Source organism: Microtus oregoni, unplaced genomic scaffold, assembly GCF_018167655.1.
Source record: "Microtus oregoni isolate MIOR12 unplaced genomic scaffold, Mior012 000049F_ref0000343, whole genome shotgun sequence".
Lineage (NCBI taxonomy): Eukaryota > Metazoa > Chordata > Mammalia > Rodentia > Cricetidae > Microtus > Microtus oregoni.
The window spans coordinates 6,477,390-6,496,847 of NW_024543223.1; the positions used below are offsets into that span (position 1 = coordinate 6,477,390).

General features: G+C 41.7%; 1 protein-coding gene across 3 annotated transcripts in view; it reads right to left on the reverse strand.

The window, feature by feature from the left end:
- The window catches only part of Kiaa0232 (KIAA0232 ortholog), a 61,642-nt gene that overhangs the window by 18,545 nt on the left and 23,639 nt on the right, over nt 1-19,458 (reverse strand). For 2 of the 3 annotated variants that reach the window (XM_041636306.1, XM_041636308.1), the window contains exons 3-5: nt 10,790-10,924; nt 1,042-1,108; nt 59-140 (exon numbers count right to left, since the gene is read on the reverse strand). In XM_041636306.1, coding sequence (XP_041492240.1) covers nt 59-140; nt 1,042-1,108; nt 10,790-10,924 — 284 coding nt within the window. The remainder of the gene's footprint in view (nt 1-58; nt 141-1,041; nt 1,109-10,789; nt 10,925-19,458) is intronic. The other variant, XM_041636307.1, reaches the window with a different exon arrangement.

Genomic DNA, 19,458 nt, shown 5'->3' on the forward strand with positions numbered 1-19,458 from the left:
AGCAACAATAGTCTGGTTTTAACAATGTGAAGTTCATATTGAGTACAGTCTTACATACATTTCCACTTGATCCTTGGCTGTAGGGGATAATTCTGCCTCTGGAGAGGGAGACCCCTCTAACTTTTTGTGAATCTTCTCTTCTGTTAAAAACAAAATTCATAAAAAAATTATCATATATCCAGTTAATAAACACTATGCTTTAAAACATTTCTCAAGAAACTTTAATTAGATATGATACAAGCCTTTATGGCATAGAGAGAGAAGCCCAAGCCAGTGTATAACACCAATCTACTGAGTGTACAGAAGGCACACTCTGGCTAGGCCTCATAAGCACCAGGCTGCAGGCTGAGTGAGAGTACTTTATCTCATCACAAAGTCACACTGGAGGCTCTTTACTGAGAGCCTGGCATTCCCTGTGTACTTATTAATTAGATCAGAAGGAGTGAACATCTGTTCATATTCCAAAAATATTTTCTCACAAAATTCTGAGTCATGGCCTTTGTATTGGCTCATTTTGATTAATGCTAATCTGTAAAGAAAACACTTCACTACAGTTAGATCTGTGACTTAACATGTAAGTAAGCACGGGATTTGCTTCAGTGCCATCAGAAACAAAGGCTATCCACTTAGCTTGGTCCAAGTTATTGCCTTAAACTGAAAACAAGCTTTCCTTAGCAGAATAGCAGAAGGCTTCAAGACTGTATGCTGCACAGTGACCATAACAAGGACAGGAACAAGGTTCCTTAAGCTAAATGCAGCCTCTTCTTGAGGTCCTGCAGAGCACTTAGGAACCCAAGTGATTGAATGAGCCTGGCAAGTTGGCCTACCAAACCACTCAATGAAGACAGAGGTTCCTTCATGTTTGAGAGGGCACCCGTGGACTACAGCCCACCTTTGGGAGCAGGGATTTCCCATGTGGCCACTAATGACCTCACTGAAGCCTCTTGCAGAGCTGAGAGTGATAAGAAATGCCAGCCTAGAGACACACACTGCACTGAGAAGTACCCTGCACGGCTGCAGTGGCTGCCCCAGCACACTCACCTTGCTCACTCTGTAGGTCTTTCAGTCTGCAGCAGAGTTCCTCCACTAAAGTTTCAATTCCAGAGCTCTGTATGTGACAGAAGACAGTCAGCTGACCAACAGGTGCAGAGAAAACAGGCATTTTACATTAATACCAAGGACCACAAGTCTTCCGTGTTCTTAAATGCAACCCAGAGTTCAAAAACAGTCCACTTGTAAAACCAACCTAGTATAAGCATCTTACTAATGAAGGACAGTAAGTGGGACTTACTAATAAAATGTGACAATATGAGTGTAGCTCCCAGAACAGTATCTCTCTTGCTCAATAAGGCCAATCTAAGTGTCCATCATCTGACATAAGTCAGTTGCCCACAGAACAGCACCAAGACTCTTTGTTCTTTGTAATCATGGTTTTGTACAAACTCAACACAAAGATTACAAAACCTCCTTAGTCCTCTAGGAGATTATAGCCTACAAGAAAACACAGTAGGAGCTCTTCTCTCCTTCCTTTCCTGTTTTCTCCTTCTCTTTTCCTTTATAAAGTGAACTTGCACGACTCCAGCAGAAAGCACACTTGGAAGTTCTAGGCTGTTTTAAGAGACAGGCACAACCATACTTCTACAAAGACATGCAAGAGCCAGTGAGATCGTTCAGCTGATGGTAAAGGTGCTTGCCACCGAGACTGACAACCTGAGTTCAATAGCCAGGACTGACACAGTGCAAGGAGAGAACAGACACCCACAAGCTCCACAGGTATGCGTATACAGAGGGCACAAGAGGATCTGGAACTGAGGATAAAATGAGTCAAGCTTCAGAGAAATGTGCACTGGAAACAGGCAGGGCACATGATCTTTCACTCATTTCAAATTCTTTTTTTTTTTTCAAGAAAAAAGAAAGATCTGTACAATGGACAGAAAAGTGAGAGTGTTTCTTAAAACCTTTGTATTTACTCAGGGACAAGCTATGTCTGGGTTGGAATCTTGTGTCTTTGGAAGGACACAGCTGGACAGATGTACACAGAAGAGCCGCCAGAGCCTCTGTGCCTCTGCTCTGCGCCTCCAGGGGCTAAAAATAAACTTCACCCATTCGCTGAACTCAAAATGACTCAGCAAAGTGTGGCAGATGTTGTAAAGAAAAAAGCCCCCTCACACAGTTTTAGCGACAAGAAACAGATTACAATTAGGAAGGTAAACTATAAATATTCACATTTCCTTTCTATCTACAGAATGTCCCAGACTTTAAGAGGGAAAGGGGAAAGGGGGGAAAACAGGTCAGAGGACAGCTGCCTCTTACTTACGGCTTTGAAAAGCAGGCAGACAATACGGTCAAGAGCGAAAGGCTGCACAACCCCACCTTTGAGGTCTGCTTACCATAGTAGTCAAGGTGTGATGAGGCCGGCAATTATAATCCATTCTCCAGGATCTTGAAACTAACACGGGTGTCAGCTGACACGCCGCATACTGTCTTGTACAACAAGCCTATGTCACTGTTTGCAAACCTGGAGCTATTGCCAGTGCAGAACATGGAGCCTCTGGGGACTGCTTACCAAATTCCTTTCAACTTCTAAAATAGGCTAGCATTTTCTACCCCTGAAGAATGCCCATGGCAAACTGTGAACAAGGTATACATGCTATCTTGTAGTTAGCATAAACTACACAGACACACAACTAGTTACACATGAAAGCAATACACATGTAATTGTCATCAAATCATAGAGTGTATGTATGTATACAGTCTTGTATATATGTATATACTCATATGTAAAATATCTATTTTCAAATAGTACAAGCAACATAAGAAACAGTGCCCCACTTCTTACTCAATGTGTACATCAAGCTTTACTAACCAAGTTTTTGTTTTCTTTCCTTAAGCTATGGTGCTATCCTACATGTGTACATGGATACACACAGAGAAACACACCACCACCACATATTCATACATATTTTTTATAATACTAGAGATTAAACTCACTCTAGTTATTATTTTTTAAAAACCATTAGGCCATCATGGTATCTTAATGATAAAATGGGAAACATAAAGGCACCCAAATTACAATCGAACCATTGTATGCTGGCAAGTATTCTAAAAAGTTCATTTAGAACTGTTACTAAGAAATTTCATCTCCATTTCTACCTATAATATATACTATTAAAATTTTCGAATAATTATATTTTAGTAGTCTATCATATACATAGGCATTTTGGAAAGACTTGGCTTAAAGCATCTTAAGAAGGCACAAAGGTTGGGGTGTACCTGTGTTCTAGAACTCCCACAGGAACACCTATGGAGAGAAGATGCTGTGGATCTGCTGTGGCGCTCTGCCTGGCCTCTCCTCACTGCGACCATACTCATCCACCAAATGTCCAAACATGTGGAAAGTGCTCTGCAGAGCAAGTGCACTCTCGAAAGCACAGTGGAGAGCCATGTGCAGGATGGTCAATGTTTCCAGAGCTGCTTAGAAGGCAGCCCCTGGGAACACGGCTGGACACTCACAGGACAATCATGAACTCTCACCCAATAAGCAAGTGGTTCAGGCAGTCCACATGCCAGGCAGGTCACATGGAGAATAGGGACCTGTCTTCCTAGAAGTCACATGGTAGTATCTCTTACCTTTCTGGGAACATAGTTAAGTGGGATAGATTTGGGCTTGGGTCTCCACACCTGGCTCTGAATTCCTGCCCTGCCTCACACACTGGAATCAAGGGATGTGCTTATTGCTCTAGCTCTCTAAACCCAAGAATACCTCCAGTTCTTTCAACACTCACATAGGTGATGCGCCTGTCAGAGCCCACATCACCCAGGCTACTTAAGTATCAATGTCATTTCTAAATTTTGTATGCTGTCCTTCAAAACTGCCTCAGTGTCTGATGATGTGGATTGGGAGGCAGGCCTAAGAGGCTGAGTTGGGGGCACGGGCAGTGTCAGTCCAGTTGACAGCAAGGCTGCCTCTAGCAGACTAACAAAGTACCCTGTAGGCTGTTGCCCAGTCTCTTTGGTTTGGTCTGTGCCTCTGGCCTCCTCTGCTGGTAGCTGCAGGACAAGGTCAGGTCTGTTACTCTGCTGTAAACTAAGGCTTATCATAGAATACAGTTACTGTACTGCTGCTTCTGAGGTTTCCTTTGTGCCTTGCTTCTCAGGCCCACAGCATTCTCAGACATCTCCCGTTCTTTCCCATGTTTCCTATGCTTCTCAATTTGAAGCCGTATCAGTCAGGAAGAGGTGACTGGCCTGGTCTCCTCATTGTCTACCTTCTCCATACCAAAAGACTTCATAGCTGTGTTAAGCATCTTAAGCTTCTCTTTCATGGAGAACTCACTGGACTGGATAGTCCCCAAGTATGAAATGGGTAAACCCCAAGCCCAACTCGGGAACACCCAATATGAAAGCATATCCTTAACTTCCATTTGAACATGGCACAGTGAACTAACTCAAAGAGATCTGGGTCTAAAGCTACGGTAAACCATGTGACTCCACATAAGCCACTGACCTACCCCAGCCTCAGTTTCCACACTGGAAGACCACCTACAGTAGCTGATTATTAGATTTCCTATACTGGTGGGTCCCTCACCTTCTTCATTCCTCTGCTCTTCCCAGAGCCACAGCTGCGTACTCTAAGCCTTCCATTAAGATTGTCTTGTATTTATTGCCATGGTTAAAATGTAAGAAAGTAGCTTGTTTCTTATTTGCTGTTTTGCTGCTGTTGGATCATCCTCCTGCATGATTTCTCAATGAAGCCCAATACCTCACAGCCCAGACTGTCTTCAGTCTCTCCAGAACATCAGTGCTAAATGGCAGGCAGTCCCTTACTCTGAGTGAAGCAAGTTGTTCAGCACTTGCTCGTTAGCACGCCCTCCCAAATAAAAACACATTAGTAATGTGGATACATGCTTCCAGAATGACAGCTCCAGGCTCCACAGACCATGCCTTCTAAAGCACCAGTCCTGTGAAGACAGAAATCACTGCTACCCCATTACAGCTGCATGGAACCACAAACAAGACCAGCAGAATTTCCCAGCAAATTCTGCTAACCTACAGAGGTGAAATCAAGTATAGTCCCATACTGTACAGGGTTCTCTTATAGTTTTATGGATTAGAATCTGTAACTTCTACAGCAGAGCTGGAAAGGAAATGGAAAGACACTCAGGTAAGGTATCAAAAGAATGGCTACTGATAACAGTATATTAAAGAATCAAGGATCAGCTTCACACTTTAACGTCTGAAGGTTTAAAAAATCTTTATAAAATTTAGAACTGTCAGTCGGGCATTGATGATGCATGGTTTTAATGCCAGCACTTGGGAGGCAGAGGCAGGCAGACGATCTCTGTCAGTCTGAGGCCAGTCTGTTCTACAGAGAGCATTCCAGGATAGCCAGGGCTGTTACACAAGAAACCCTGTCTCAAAAGACAAAACAAACCAACACCAAAACAAACAAACAAACAACAAAAAACAAAACAAAAACAAAAAACCCTGAGAACTGTCAGTGGTAAACTAGGAAGCAGACGACCACCGACTGAGGAGACTGAGCACACAGAGCAGGTGCTCACAAACTCTTGCCTTCAGGGCCAAGAAGTAGAACAAGATTTTAAAATCTAAACCAAAATGCTGTTTGCTCTAAGGCCCCAGTGAGGATGACAGTTCCCATCTTTGAACACAAGAGGACTTCCAGAGTACCTCCAGCTCTTACATCATCTGCTCTTTAGAAATGGCTCAGATCAGGAGCGAAGCACCCACTGGATGAACACGTGCTGCATGCAGGGAGGACAGAGGTCTAGGGCACAGACTGTATACTGCTGGGGTGGTGCAGAGAAGACAGCGAGGAGGAAAGGTTCAATCTGGGGCAGCACACAGCTCAGGGGTTCGGTGTCTGTGGGCCCTAGGTTCCAATCCAGCACTCCCTTCCCCACCCCTCAAAACATCTGCTATATGTGATGATAAAACAATACCAGTAGCCAAGCACGGTGACACAAGTTCGTTAACACTAGCCACCAAGAGGGTGGTATAGGAAGATGCCCAGTTTGAGGGGAGCCTGTTCTACACAATGAAATTCTTTCTAAAAAAATAAAAAATCAATAAAATAAAACAAACATAAACACCAATAAAAAAGCAAAACAAACAACAAAACCACAACCAAAGCTTACAAAAAGGCAACTCTGTTTTGCTTCACTCTTCAATAGGGAAATGATATGAACCATTTACCATTGCCACAACACAAACATCTACAAAGTTCACCCTTGAGAACTGAGAGCTTTGAGTAACAACTACACAAAATCAAAGTACTCTGATTGTGTTGTGCTGCAGGCTGGACTTGCCTAAAGGCACAAGAATTCACCAAACATGTTTCAAGGTATGATGACAGATGACCTATTAATTCTTTCTGCCATCAACAGACAGAAGAAAAGATTTTAACCTGAATTAAGTTCTCTAATGTTCGTATTGCCTTATGTTATCTTTTAAACATAAGCAGATTTTGTTTTCAACACATAGGAAAATGTCCCATTTATTACTGGACCATTTCCTTTTCTCTTCAGATACGTGTGAGTCTTCAGAAAAATCTAAACTCTGATGATTCAGGTCAGAAGCTTGGAAGGTTCTGGGTTGAGCTTCTTGAATACTTTTCATTAATATCACACTGTCCCTTTAATAAGAAAGGTCAAGGTTTCAAAGCAGGGCTTGGAATAGATACTTTGCAAAATGGTATTTTGCTTGCTTATTTATTTATTATTATTTTAAGGATAGTCTTACTCTATAGCCCAGCTGACCTGAGACTCACCGGCTTCCTGCCTCAGCTTCCCAAATGCTGCGATTATAGACATGGTCCACCATGCCTGGCTGAAGCAGACATTTTCATCTATGAAGTATGACTGGGGAAGGTCATTAATCTGCATGAAAATTACTGTACAGAAAATGCTTACATTTCCTCCTGGCCAGGTCCATAGCTTTTGTCAAATACCAGAATCTAAGACTTCAATCTAGTGACCCAATGCCTCATCATGCAGGCTGGAAAAGGTACCACAAAGAATAGATAAGTGCCTCTGGAACACACTTTTAATCCCAGCACTTGGAAGGCAGAAGAGGTGGATCTCTGAGAGTTCAAGGACAGTCAAAGCTACTAGGTGAGTAGTGAGATACTACCTCAAAAAACAAAGCAAAACATAACACACAGAGAGAAAGAGAGAATATACAAAAGGTGGAGAACACAATGGAAAGGTTGGAAGATGCATTATTAAGACAATATACCAAAGCTAACAATTACTAATAACTAAGAATGAAAGAAGAGAATGGCTATAAGCACAAAATTTTAAACATTTAAAAAAAAGCTGTAAAACAAATACAGAATGGTGCTATTTACATGAGACTGAAGAACATGTGAATTAATCATAAGCAGCAATAAATGCAAGCATGGGGAAGGGAGAAGAGGGTAAAAGGTTCGAGCCCCTTTTACTGCCCCTCATCCTGCTCCCCATACTGTAACCCTACACAGGCTTATTTTTATGTTCTCTGCTCACTGAACTTGTAGGTTTTTAGAACAGCCTCTTCCACTTGTTTCCTTTCTCGGGTCCTCACTTTTCAACATTTGAAACATCAGAAATTTTTGCAGAAACCTCAGATTTTCACCTTTTCTGGAAAGAGAAGCTCCAGGCTACATAAGCAGCATTAAAGTATTCTACTATTTAAGGCTTCGGAGGCCCACAAGCAACTCAGCTAACCAAACCTGGTCATGTAATCACCTGCACCTCACACTCTCAGGGAGGTGTCCCACACTCCAGCCACTTAGATGGATGCCTTCCTGGGATTCCTTTCCCTGGAAATAGGAAAATACTCTCGAAGGTGCTCAGACCACAGATCTTTGTCATACCCTGGACTGTTTGCCTTTTCTCTACCCTACATGCAATGTGGTCAGCTCTGCCTTCGATACAGAGTCCAACTAGTTCTTATAATCTGCCACAGGGTCACTGTGACAGCTGTTGCTTCATTTTGCTTTCTCAGACAGTCTCACTGTAGTACAGGATGCTCTCCAACCCATGCTCCCCAGCCTCCACACAGGTTCTTATTTCACTAGTTTGCACTCTACCCCAGCTAGCCAGCATCACCATCGTCCAGTCTCTAGGCAGCAGTCATAAGCTATAATCATCATTTAAGTCATACTGTTATCATCCTCTTCTCCAAACCCTCCAATCCTTCAGAATTTCTCAGAAGAAAGCCAAAGACTCTCAGAAAGCCCATTCATATATCACCCAGGCGCCTAGGAAGAGAAGGCCACGCTCCAGGCATAGTTGGCTGGGACAGCATAGCAGCTCTGAGTGTTCTCAGGTCCTGGACTTAGTGGTTGTGGTCTCAATTCCCACCATGTGAAGAAAGCATACAGACAGGCACTTCACACTTTTGAAATGCTCACCAATTCCTTCACAAGCTCCAATCACTTTATCAATCCACTTCTGTGACTGTCTAATCACACCATCTTTCTCTGTTCTCTGTCCATCACCATACTTCATCACAGTACAAGTGGACACATTCGCAGCCTGTAAGATTCTTTTTCTAAGTGACCAGCACTGGATACTGCAGCAGTCATGCTAAGCTGGAGCTGGAATGGCCATTCTTTAACACATTTATGCTAAAGCTGGAATTCACAAAGAAAGGAAAGATCCCCAAGTGGAGAGAATGGCAATGGGAGACTTTAGGTCATTAGGGACAATAGCTTTATTTGATGTTCACAGTTCCTAGTTCAGGACCCTCTTCGGGCCTTTACACTTTCAGCCCACGGTTTCAGTGAGACATTCCTATATCTCATCCCTATATATACTCATTTTTCTTAAACTAGATGAATGATGTTCTTGCTTTGAGTAATGCAATGGTACCTATGATAGAGAACCATATATTACGGACTGCCTCTGGAAAGTACCTCAGGGGATCAAATGTGTGAATAAATTTCCCAGGTTAGCAATACTATTTTACAAAGTTATGGAGCTTTTGGAACATGGTACTTAGGAGCAGGCCTTTGAAGGCTTCTAGCCTGGCCAAACCTCTGCTCTAGATCTCTGTATCCCGATCCTCCAAAAGCTAACAAACCAAGCTTCAAGTTCTCCTGACCCCACAAATCTCCTCCACACCATGCCTTTGCCGCCATGATGAACTGTAATCTCCAAAACCCTAAGCCAAAACAAATACTTACTTCCTAAAGCTGCTTCTGCCAGTATCTAATTACAGGAGGGAAGTCACTAGACTATCATCCACTGAAGCTACAGGTTTTAAATTCCTGTGCCCAGTGGATGTGGTGTGTGAGCAACAACTTTGGGCAATTTGGAATTAAAAAGTCAAAAGGAAGGAGGAGAGAAAAAGAGCTCGGAAGAGGATTTCCATGGCAGGAGAAGTTTTTAAGACTGAATATTCTATTTAGTTCTAGAGAAATTCAATAGCATCTATATTCAGAACTCAGCCTGATAGGCACTCCAAGGTAAAAAATAAATAAATAAATAAAAGGAAAGAAGGAAGGGAGGAAGGGAGGAAGGAAGGCAGGCAGGCAGGCAGGCAGGCAGTTAGTTCATTCTTGGCTCCAAAGAGCACAGTCAAATTAACAATCGAAATCTAGGGTTAGAGGTTGTGACATAGAGTGATGCACAAGTATGGAAGATACCCAGCAGGAAAGCAGGTTTCACAGACAATTGGGAGTTGGCTAAGATCACAGTGGGGGGTGGGGTAAGAAGACAGTGTGGACTAAGTATTAAAAGCCCCTGCAACAGATGCAGTCAGTTTGAAGCAAACTCTAGCACAGTATTAGAGCACAGGACCCTTTGGCTCAGGAAGGAAGTTTGAAGGTTGGAACCCTCTCAAGTCAACCTTCCATTATAATAGTGTTTAAAAACTGTACCATCTCACCGCACAACCATTTCAAGTAGTATAATTTCAAAGCTTTCATCGTAAGAGTGGTGACAAAGTAAGAACTGATAGTATTTATTTAAACAGATGATCACTTTCTAAAGCAAATTTAGTGTAGACTGTATGTGACATAAAAAGCTTAAACTAATTTTCTAGAAAAAAACTAAAAACAAAAAAAGATCTGAATCTTAAATATTGTACTCAAGGCATAAGAAATATTAACCTACTTCTAGGAATATATCCAAAATAAGCACGCATATAACATAAAGTACCATATACATAGTATTCCAATCAGCACAGCAGAAAATCAAGAGTAAGTAATCTAGCAGTGACCACTATGCTGTTGGAATATTATTTGATGAAATGCATTTAAAAATAACAACAGGATTTTTTTTTCTTTTTTAAAGACACAGGGTTGGGTATAGCTCAGTAGCAGAGCTCTCACTGAGCAGTCAAGGACCTGAGTTTAAAACAATGTGGTATTCATTAATTAGAGTGCTACGTGCAAAATATATTTTATAAAACAAAATGTAAGGCCATTCATGGTGGTTATGCCTTCAATCCCAGCATTCATAAAGCAAAGAAAGGCAGATCTCTGTGAGTTTAAGATCAGCCTAGACTACATACTGAGTTCTAGATCAACCAGGGCTACACAGTAGGGCCCTATCTCAAAGCAAACAAAAAACAAAAACAAAACGAACAAAATAAAATCTCAAGACTTTATTTTTATTTATTTTATTTTATTTATTATAAACTGAAAAAGTTTATAAAGTAAAAATGTCTACCTCTCAATAGTGAGATAAGTAGTTTATTTCTAGGTTGTTTTTATTATTGCTGCTGTATAAACTTCTAAGAGTAACCCGCTCCCCCTAAGTATTAGAAAACATAAACTTACTTCATCAGAAGCAGAGCGCAGACACTGGACAGCAGCCTGCTTTTTCATCTCCTCTAGCGTTAGATCTGAGCACTTCTTCTTACTCCTTCCCCATTTCTTATAAGCTCCTTTCTCCCAGCCCAAGATGTCATTCTCCTGCAATGAGATTTCACCAGGTTAGATGACTAAGACTGGAGAATCAGTTTTAGGAGCCCTGCACACAACTGGTTACACATACATTTCCTACCAATACTCAAAATGAGCATTAGAACCCAGCACTCACTGGAGTCTGCTTAGATCATTCATCTTCTCCAGAACCTACTTGCAGTGGTAAGATATGCCAACTGGCAAATCAACTCATGTTTGAGCGTAAACAGAAATGCAACTGAAACCCAATATAAACTCTACACTATACACTAAATGTCTGCCATAGTTTCTGCTATAGTTTCAGTGAGTATTCAGGCTATGGTAAGGTTTTATGGCTTATCAGTTAAATGGTTAAATCTTCATTTTTCTACCTTACTGTCTAAAGAACACCCAACAAGTATAATGCAGTTTACAGGGATTGCCAGCTTATCTTCCCTGGCTTATATACACCAGCATAAAAATCTAAACACAATTTCAAAAGCAAGAAGGTGGGAAGGGACACCAGCTACTGTATTGTCACTCAGTAAAAACAAAAATTGAGTGTGCTTCAGTTAGTCTTCCCATGTGCTTTTAAAGAGCACTTACGAAGTCACAGTAGGATCTGCATAATTTTGTATCTGACCATTACCCACTTTACAAATTCTCTGGCTATATCATAACCCAATATAAGTTTACTTCTTTCCCTAAAACAAAAACTTACAGAATTATTTTCTATCACCTTGCTAGTCTGTTTTGCTTGCAAAGTCTTTCATTTGATAAAGTGATTAAAACAGTAGAAAGACAAGATGTGAAAAGACTTGGCAGGGCAGATAATGACTGAATAAAGGAAGTTACTATTCAGAAGGGCACTGGTCTCGGGAAATAGAGAAAAGCAAATGAAAGACATGGGATATTGGAGGAAAAGAACCACAACTATAAATTCCAATCATTTTTTTAAAGAGCAAAACACAAACCATCAACCGTCAACCTAATTTTCACTTTGATCCAAAAGACAAAAATAACTCTTTTGCTGCCAAATATGAGTGGAAGCAGATGACCCCTTTGTGCCTCTCATACACAGAACCTGTGATAGTCATCTGCTGGACAGATTTTTAGAACTCATTTTGGGGGGGGGTAAATGATATTATTTCCATTTTCCAAGGAAACAATGCTGCTAGTCAAATGAGAATGATCAGCGTTTCCATTTATTGGCTGTGTTTAACTAGACTACATCTGAGACCCAACACTTCTTATCTATGATATATTCTAGAGACAGATTGTGTTCTGTAACAAGAACAAAGGTCAGAGCCTTAACAGTGTTGACTCAAAGCTTCTTCAAGAAAGAGAAAATACTCTAAGCTTCTGTGGTTCACAGTATTTTTTTTTTTTTAAAGTGAGGCTGGAAAGATGACTCAGTGGTTTACAGCACCGGTTGCTCTTCAGAGGACCTGGGTTCAATTCCCAGAACGCACATGGCAGCTCGCAACTCTCTGTAACTCCCAGTTCCAAGGGATCCATTACCTTCCTCTGGACTCTGTGAACACCAGGCATGCACTGATGCACAGACATACATGAAGGAAAACATCCATTCACATAAAATAAAAAGTTAGAACAAAAAGAGCATGCAGGAGAGTCACTTGCAAATTACTGGAAACGATGGAGCTTAGTTCTACCCGGGCTGAGGTGAGATGCTCTTAATGAGCATCCAGACCCTGAAATCTATTACAGCTCAGCCTAGGTGACATGCACTCAGCAGTCTGTACAAACTGCAAACTCACAAGGACATGTGGTCTTTATGAAGTACAGTTTGACAGCAAATGTTAAACATCTTAAGCATGTACTTTTGATCTCATAAGTCTACTGGGAATTCCTGAGGAACTGATCACTAATGTAAACGATTTAGCAAATCTATGTTGAATATATTGTTGTCAATAATGGCAAACAAGGAGATGATGTGGGATTCCCCTCTGTATGCTGTGAATGTTTTATTACCATTGGTTAATAAAGAAGCTGCTTTGGCCTATGGCAGGGCAGAATATAGCAAGGCAGGAAATTCAAAGCACAGACAGAGGAGGAAAGAAGGCAGAATTAGAGAGATGCCAAGTAGCTGCTGAAGGAGAAAGAGGTAACAAACCAAGATCCTCATGGTAAAATATAAAAAAATAGAAATGGGTTAATTTAAGATGTAAGAGCTAGCTACAATACACCCGAGCCATTGGCTAAGCAGTGTTGTAATTAATATAGTTTTGTGTGATTATTTCCATCAGGGTGGTTGGGAAACAAAGGTACAGTCTCCATTTACAAGGAGAGATAACCTAAATGTCAAATAGGAGAACATGGATAAATAAGTCACGGTCATGCAGACATAGGACAAGACAGCTACTAAAGAAATTTGAAGTGGACTGGCATGGAATGCTATGGTAATATAGTGGTTAACTACAGTATGATATTATTTTAGTCTCTCTCTCTCTCTCTCTCTCTCTCTCTCAGACACACACACACACACACACACACACACACACACACACACATCTGAGAAGAAATGCGATGAATACGATCCCAAGAAACAAAGTAAGATTTTTATCATTTATACTGTCTTAAGAGTCATACTCAAAGATCAAAAGAAGCATTACACTCAAAGCTTGAAAGTTGACAGAATTAAGAGGCAGCCTGTGGATCTCCACCTGAACCTGGTACCTGGCAACAGCCTCAGGTTTCCTGTTTGGCAGGGCTTTGTGTGTACCTGGAGAAAGAGTCACCCTCTTACCAGCAGGTTTTCCCTTTGGCATTAGGCTGTAACAAAGAACACAACATAAACTCCACTTGTTGGGAGATGTGCAGTCTAGCAGGGAGAAGTGAGCCAACCATTCTGGGATGGCAATCACTAAGGAAATACTGAAGATGGATGTTCTCTTCTTGGTCTGGGAGATAAAGGTTTCCAAGAAGGAATGGTCACTAAGGCAAATACACACTGACTAGAAATCTGGCCAGTTGAGGGGGCAAATTATGCAGAAGAAACAGTGGGCTTCACAAGGCATAGAAAATATGTTCTGTAGAGAGTCTGACTGAAAATAGTTGAAGGTCAAAAGAATACATAATTTAAGAAAATAGTATAGAAAAATTTTCTAAGATTTTTACTGGTAAAAATTTAAATCTAATTAAGTAATGAGACTGTGTAATATATCTATACTAGTGAGAATGGGCTTTGTAGGCTGGGCCATAGCTGCAGGGCTCTAGCAAAGAGGTCCTAGATTCCATCTCTCCACCAAGTATGACTAATTCTTTGGGAGGAGGATAATATTTGACTGATTAGGGTTCAAAGTTAGCATTTCTTACTCAAGAAAACCAATAAGTCAATCCAGGCACGGTCATGAAGGGCTGTGGTCCCAGATACTCAAAGGCTGAGGCAGGAGGATGATTTGAACCCAGGAGTTCCAAGCCAGTCTAAGTAAAATAATAAGACCACTACAAAAAAAAGCAACTTATTCCCAATTATTCAGTTGTTAAAGTGAGTTTTTTTTTCCTTTACAGAAAAACCCAAATCTAGCAAGAAACACATAAGATGTGCCATCTTAGATGCCAGGTTTCATGGCACGTAACTGTAATCTCAGTACTTAGGAAGCTGAGGCAGAAGGATCATGACCTTCAGGCCAGCTTGGACTACAGTGAGACTGTCTCAGAAACAAAAGGAGCACCAGTGAGATGGTTCATCAGGTAAAGAAACTTGCTGCTAAACCTGACAGCCTGAGCTAAATACCTGGGACCGTGGTAGGAGAACCAACTTCTGCAAGTTGTTCTCTGGTTTCCACACATGTATTGTGACACACACACACACAAATAAATAAATGAACTAAGTACATACCCACCTACACACATAAACAAACAAACAACAAAGATCTAAGTACATACCCACACAGACCACCTTTTAAGATCAGGCGTTAACACTGATATAATTCACATTGTAAAACTTTTGTTTAATTTTGGTACTAGAAATAGAACCCAGGCCCTGCACATACTGCCCTTTATGGGCGCCACCACTGCCCAGCTAATATTTTATTAAAATCACTGAACTAATCATCAGATTTTTAAAACAGTATAACATAAAAAGACCTAAAATACTTTTATTTTATACTGAATATAAATGTCCTTCCCCACTGTTGAGTTAATGCTGAGCTGGCCTGAGGGGAAGTTACCCAGCTGCACGTCCAGAAGTAGGGCTGGCCCTTGCTTGGTTTGATTCCAAGCTCTGATGGCACTGGGGCTTCTCCTCGGCTTCTCCAGCTGCCTCCTCCTTTCAACTCGGTTTTGACCTAGCTCCTCATAGGGGTAGAGGTTGATGACACTGGGCATCATGTTCTCACACACCATGCAGAACCGTGGAGTGCTCATTTCTGGCTGTTCTCATGCCTCTCTTGAGCAGATCCTTGAAGGTGAGCCCTGCAACTTTGCTTTCAGCCACCTAGGGCCTGAAGTGGGGCAAAGGTATGAAGAAGCAGAACCTATTTCAAGAATGGGGGTCAATGGGGTGTGCTTTTCAAGGGTATATTTTGTCCGTGCTGCTTCCCCATTGCCCTTACTCTTCTTTCTACCCTGCTTCCCAGATGCTAGTATGTAAGATGCTTCCTATTGCTATACTCTTTTATTGTATTCTCTACCTTGCCATGTAGTGTGAAAACAATGAAACCTGCTACATGGTGGTGGCACATGCCTTTAATCCCAGCACTCAGGCAGATCTGAGTTTGAAGCCAGCCTGGTTTTCAGAGCGAGTTCCAGGACAGCTAGGGCCACACAGAGGAAACCCTTGTCTCTACAAACAACAAACAAAAACCGATGAAACCAGCCCACTATGAACTGAAATGTCTCAAACTATGAGCCAAAATAATCTTTCCCTCTTTCAGGATTTTTCTCAGGGGTTGTGTGTATGTGTTTACTTGTCACTGCAACAGAAAGCTCATGGAGGCATACTTGTTATCTTTTTATCAACTGAGCTCCATTAAAAGTCAACTGGTTAATACTGAATAAGATCAGGTATGTTTCTTCAAAGACCTAATCTGGAAGACAGAACACAGTTATCAAGTTCCAAAAGCAGATGAGACAGAAGAACTCCCCAGGTAATCATCTAATTTTTTTAGCAGCTGCTTTTCTAGATACACTGGTGAGGTAACATAAGGTTAGGGCTTTGACTGACTTCTTCCTGCTGTCTTCTATCAAAATGAGATTGGGACCTGAAGAAAGAAAAAGAACATGGTATTCTAAAATACAGCTGGTGTCACTGCTGTCTGCTGGTAAGCATCCACCCCTGCCTCCCACATCTTGTTAACAACCTCCTAAAGAACAGAAGCCCAGTGAGTCTGAATGAGACTGTGTTCCCCTTCTCCCCCAGCACACACACTACTACCCACCTCAGGCCCTAGGTGGCTGAAAGCAAAGTTGCAGGGCTCACCTTCAAGGATCTGCTCAAGAGAGGCATGAGAACAGCCAGAAATGAGCACTCCACGGTTCTGCATGGTGTGTGAGAACATGATGCCCAGTGTCATCAACCTCTACCCCTATGAGGAGCTAGGTCAAAACCGAGTTGAAAGGAGGAGGCAGCCGGAGAAGCCGAGGAGAAGCCCCAGTGCCATCAGAGCTTGGAATCAAACCAAGCAAGGGCCAGCCCTACTTCTGGACGTGCAGCTGGGTAACTTCCCCTCAAGCCAGTTCAGGTTGGACTTCTAGGCACTCATAAATGGAAATTATGGCAGAAGCTAAGATGTCTAAAAATCCACTAACTTCTCATCCCATTGTTTAGAAGAACTAATACCTGCTGCTAGAAGAAACAGGAAATTCTAAACAAATGAATTTTCAGCTAGACCCACTTCTACCGTCTACATCTTTCCCCAGCAGTGGTTGTCTCCTCAGTGGCCCCTTAACTTCACTAGCCCAAAGTTTGCATCCCCACTACCATGAGCTCTGCACTGTTGGCTGACGGAATGCTGTTTCTTGTCTCGAAGATTACACTGCAAATCCACAGCACAGCAGATTCTTCCGCATCTTCTGCTTGCTCTCAGTTCCCAGCTCCATCATTTACTCACAACATTCCCCAGCTCACACATGGGTCCCTGGTATCCCTGTCCCAAAATTCTGTCCAACCAGTGTTGTGTTGCTCTGCAAACTGTTAGATGCCTTTTAGGAACTCATCCTTGGTTGTTTCTGTGCCCAATACTGTGTTAGGCACGTATTATGTTATAACATTTAAGTAAAAAGTAGAAACTGAATCTTCAAAATGCAATATTTATCATCAAGACTTCTTTGTTCCACAAAAATATTTTTAAACACATGCAAAAAATGTAAACAGGTTGGAGAAATGTTCAGTGAGATTAAAAGTCATTACTGCTCTTCCAGGGGACATGAGTTCTATTCCTAGCACCCACATCAAGTGACTCAAAACCACATGTAATTCCAATTCCAAAGGATGTCTCTAACCTCCTCAAGCATCCATACTCACGATGCAAACACACACATACACAATTAATTAAAAACAATTTTTAAAAAAATGTAAACAAATGAGCTACAAAAGTGGTTCAGTTGATTGAGTGCTTGCCTAGCATATAGGACATCCTGGGTTAAATTACTAGCATAACACAAACTAGGCATGGTGGTACCTAGCACTTCAGAAGTTCAAGGTCATCCTTGGTTACAAAGTGAGTTCAAAGTCAGCCTAGGTCATATAAGTACATGTCTTTTTTTTTTTTTTTTTTTTTTTTTTTTTTTTTTTGGTTTTTCGAGACAGGGTTTCTCTGTGGCTTTGGAGCCTGTCCTGGAAACTAGCTCTGTAGACCAGGCTGGTCTCGAACTCACAGAAATCCGCCTGCCTCTGCCTCCCGAATACTTGGATTAAAGGCGTGCGCCACCATCGCCCGGCTAAGTACATGTCTTAAAAAGAAAAATAAGTCCTTCTGGTGTCGTGGGCAGAATATGGACCCAAGCTCATGCTATCAGCATTAGTACTGAAGCTGCTCTGACATGCACATTCCTCACATACATGTCTCCGGTTGTAAACATTTTCCATTAACACTACATGCTCCTGCAAAGTAATTCTATACCTAATGGGTAGCTTTAATTTTTTAATAATTTATTTAAATTTATTTATGTGCATTGATGTGAAGGTATCAGGTCCCCTGGAACTGTAGTTACAGACAGTTGTCAGCTGCCATGTGGGTGCTGGGAATTGAACCTGGGTCTTCTGGAAGAGCAGCCAGTGCTCTTAACTGCTGAGCTATCTCTCCAGTTCCAGAGGTAGTTTTAATCTGAAACAAACATTTGTTTCTGCCACCTTCACAGGGGGTTGACAACTGAATGCTCTTGAAGAAGATCCCAGTTTTGATCCCATCATCTACACTGAGTGACTCATAAACTGCCTGTATTTCTTTCTCCAAGGGCATCTGCCCAAACATGCCCATAAATATATACACATAAATAAAGCATAATGAAAACAAATCTAACAAAAATAATCATTTTTTTTTATTTGACCTTCCTCCCTACAAGTCAAAGTATCCTCTGTCTTACCAGGGCTAAGTAGGTAAGTATTTTTGGTGACCAGGAAGATGCTTAGTGGATAAAGAAGTTGCTGTACAGGTGTGAGGACCAGAGCTTAGATTCCCACAACCTATGTAAAAAGTTGGCTAGGCATGGCAGCTAGCTATAATCTTAGCACTTGGGAGGCAGAGACAGAGAATCCCAGAGGTAAGCTCACGAGATGAACTGGAATTGGCATAACCCAGGTCCGATAACCCTGTCACAATAAATGAAGTGGGGAGTAGCTGAGGAAGGGAATCTGATGTCACAGACCTCTGTCTATACTCACACACATTTGAATATGCACATACACACAATGCCCCCCCAAAAAAAATAGTATTTTAGGGCTGCCTATTTGCATATAGATCCTCCTCATAACTCTAGATATAGTGTGCTTTCCCCAGCTTTTATCTGTTGTGTAGCAATAAACCAGAACCTGGGAAGACGATCAAATTTGGGTGGTGACTCACTGTTTCTCTGATCTCTGACTCCAACTTGTTGCAATGACTAAGAACCCAAAGAAGACTTGACCACATCTGTCAGAATCATGTATATGTACACTCTCCTTTGACTCCATCTGCATGTTACCTTGTACATCCCACAGCACTTGTTTCATAAATACCTTGCCTTAGAAAATGTATTGCTGCTGATAAAATCTTCTAGATTGAGAATTCTTTTTTTTTTTTTTTTTTTTTTTGGTTTTTTGAGACAGGGTTTCTCTGTGGCTTTGGAGCCTGTCCTGGAACTAGCTCTGTAGACCAGGCTGGTCTCGAACTCACAGAGATCCACCTACCTCTGCCTCCCGAGTGCTGGGATTAAAGGCGTGCGCCACCATCGCCCGGCCCGAGAATTCTTTTTTTTTTTTTAATTTATTTATTTATTAAAGATTTCTGCCTCCTCCCCGCCACCGCCTCCCATTTCCCTCCCCCTTCCCCGACCAAGTCCCCCTCCCTCGTCAGCCCAAAGAGCAATCAGGGTTCCCTGCCCTGTGGGACTAACAAACAACT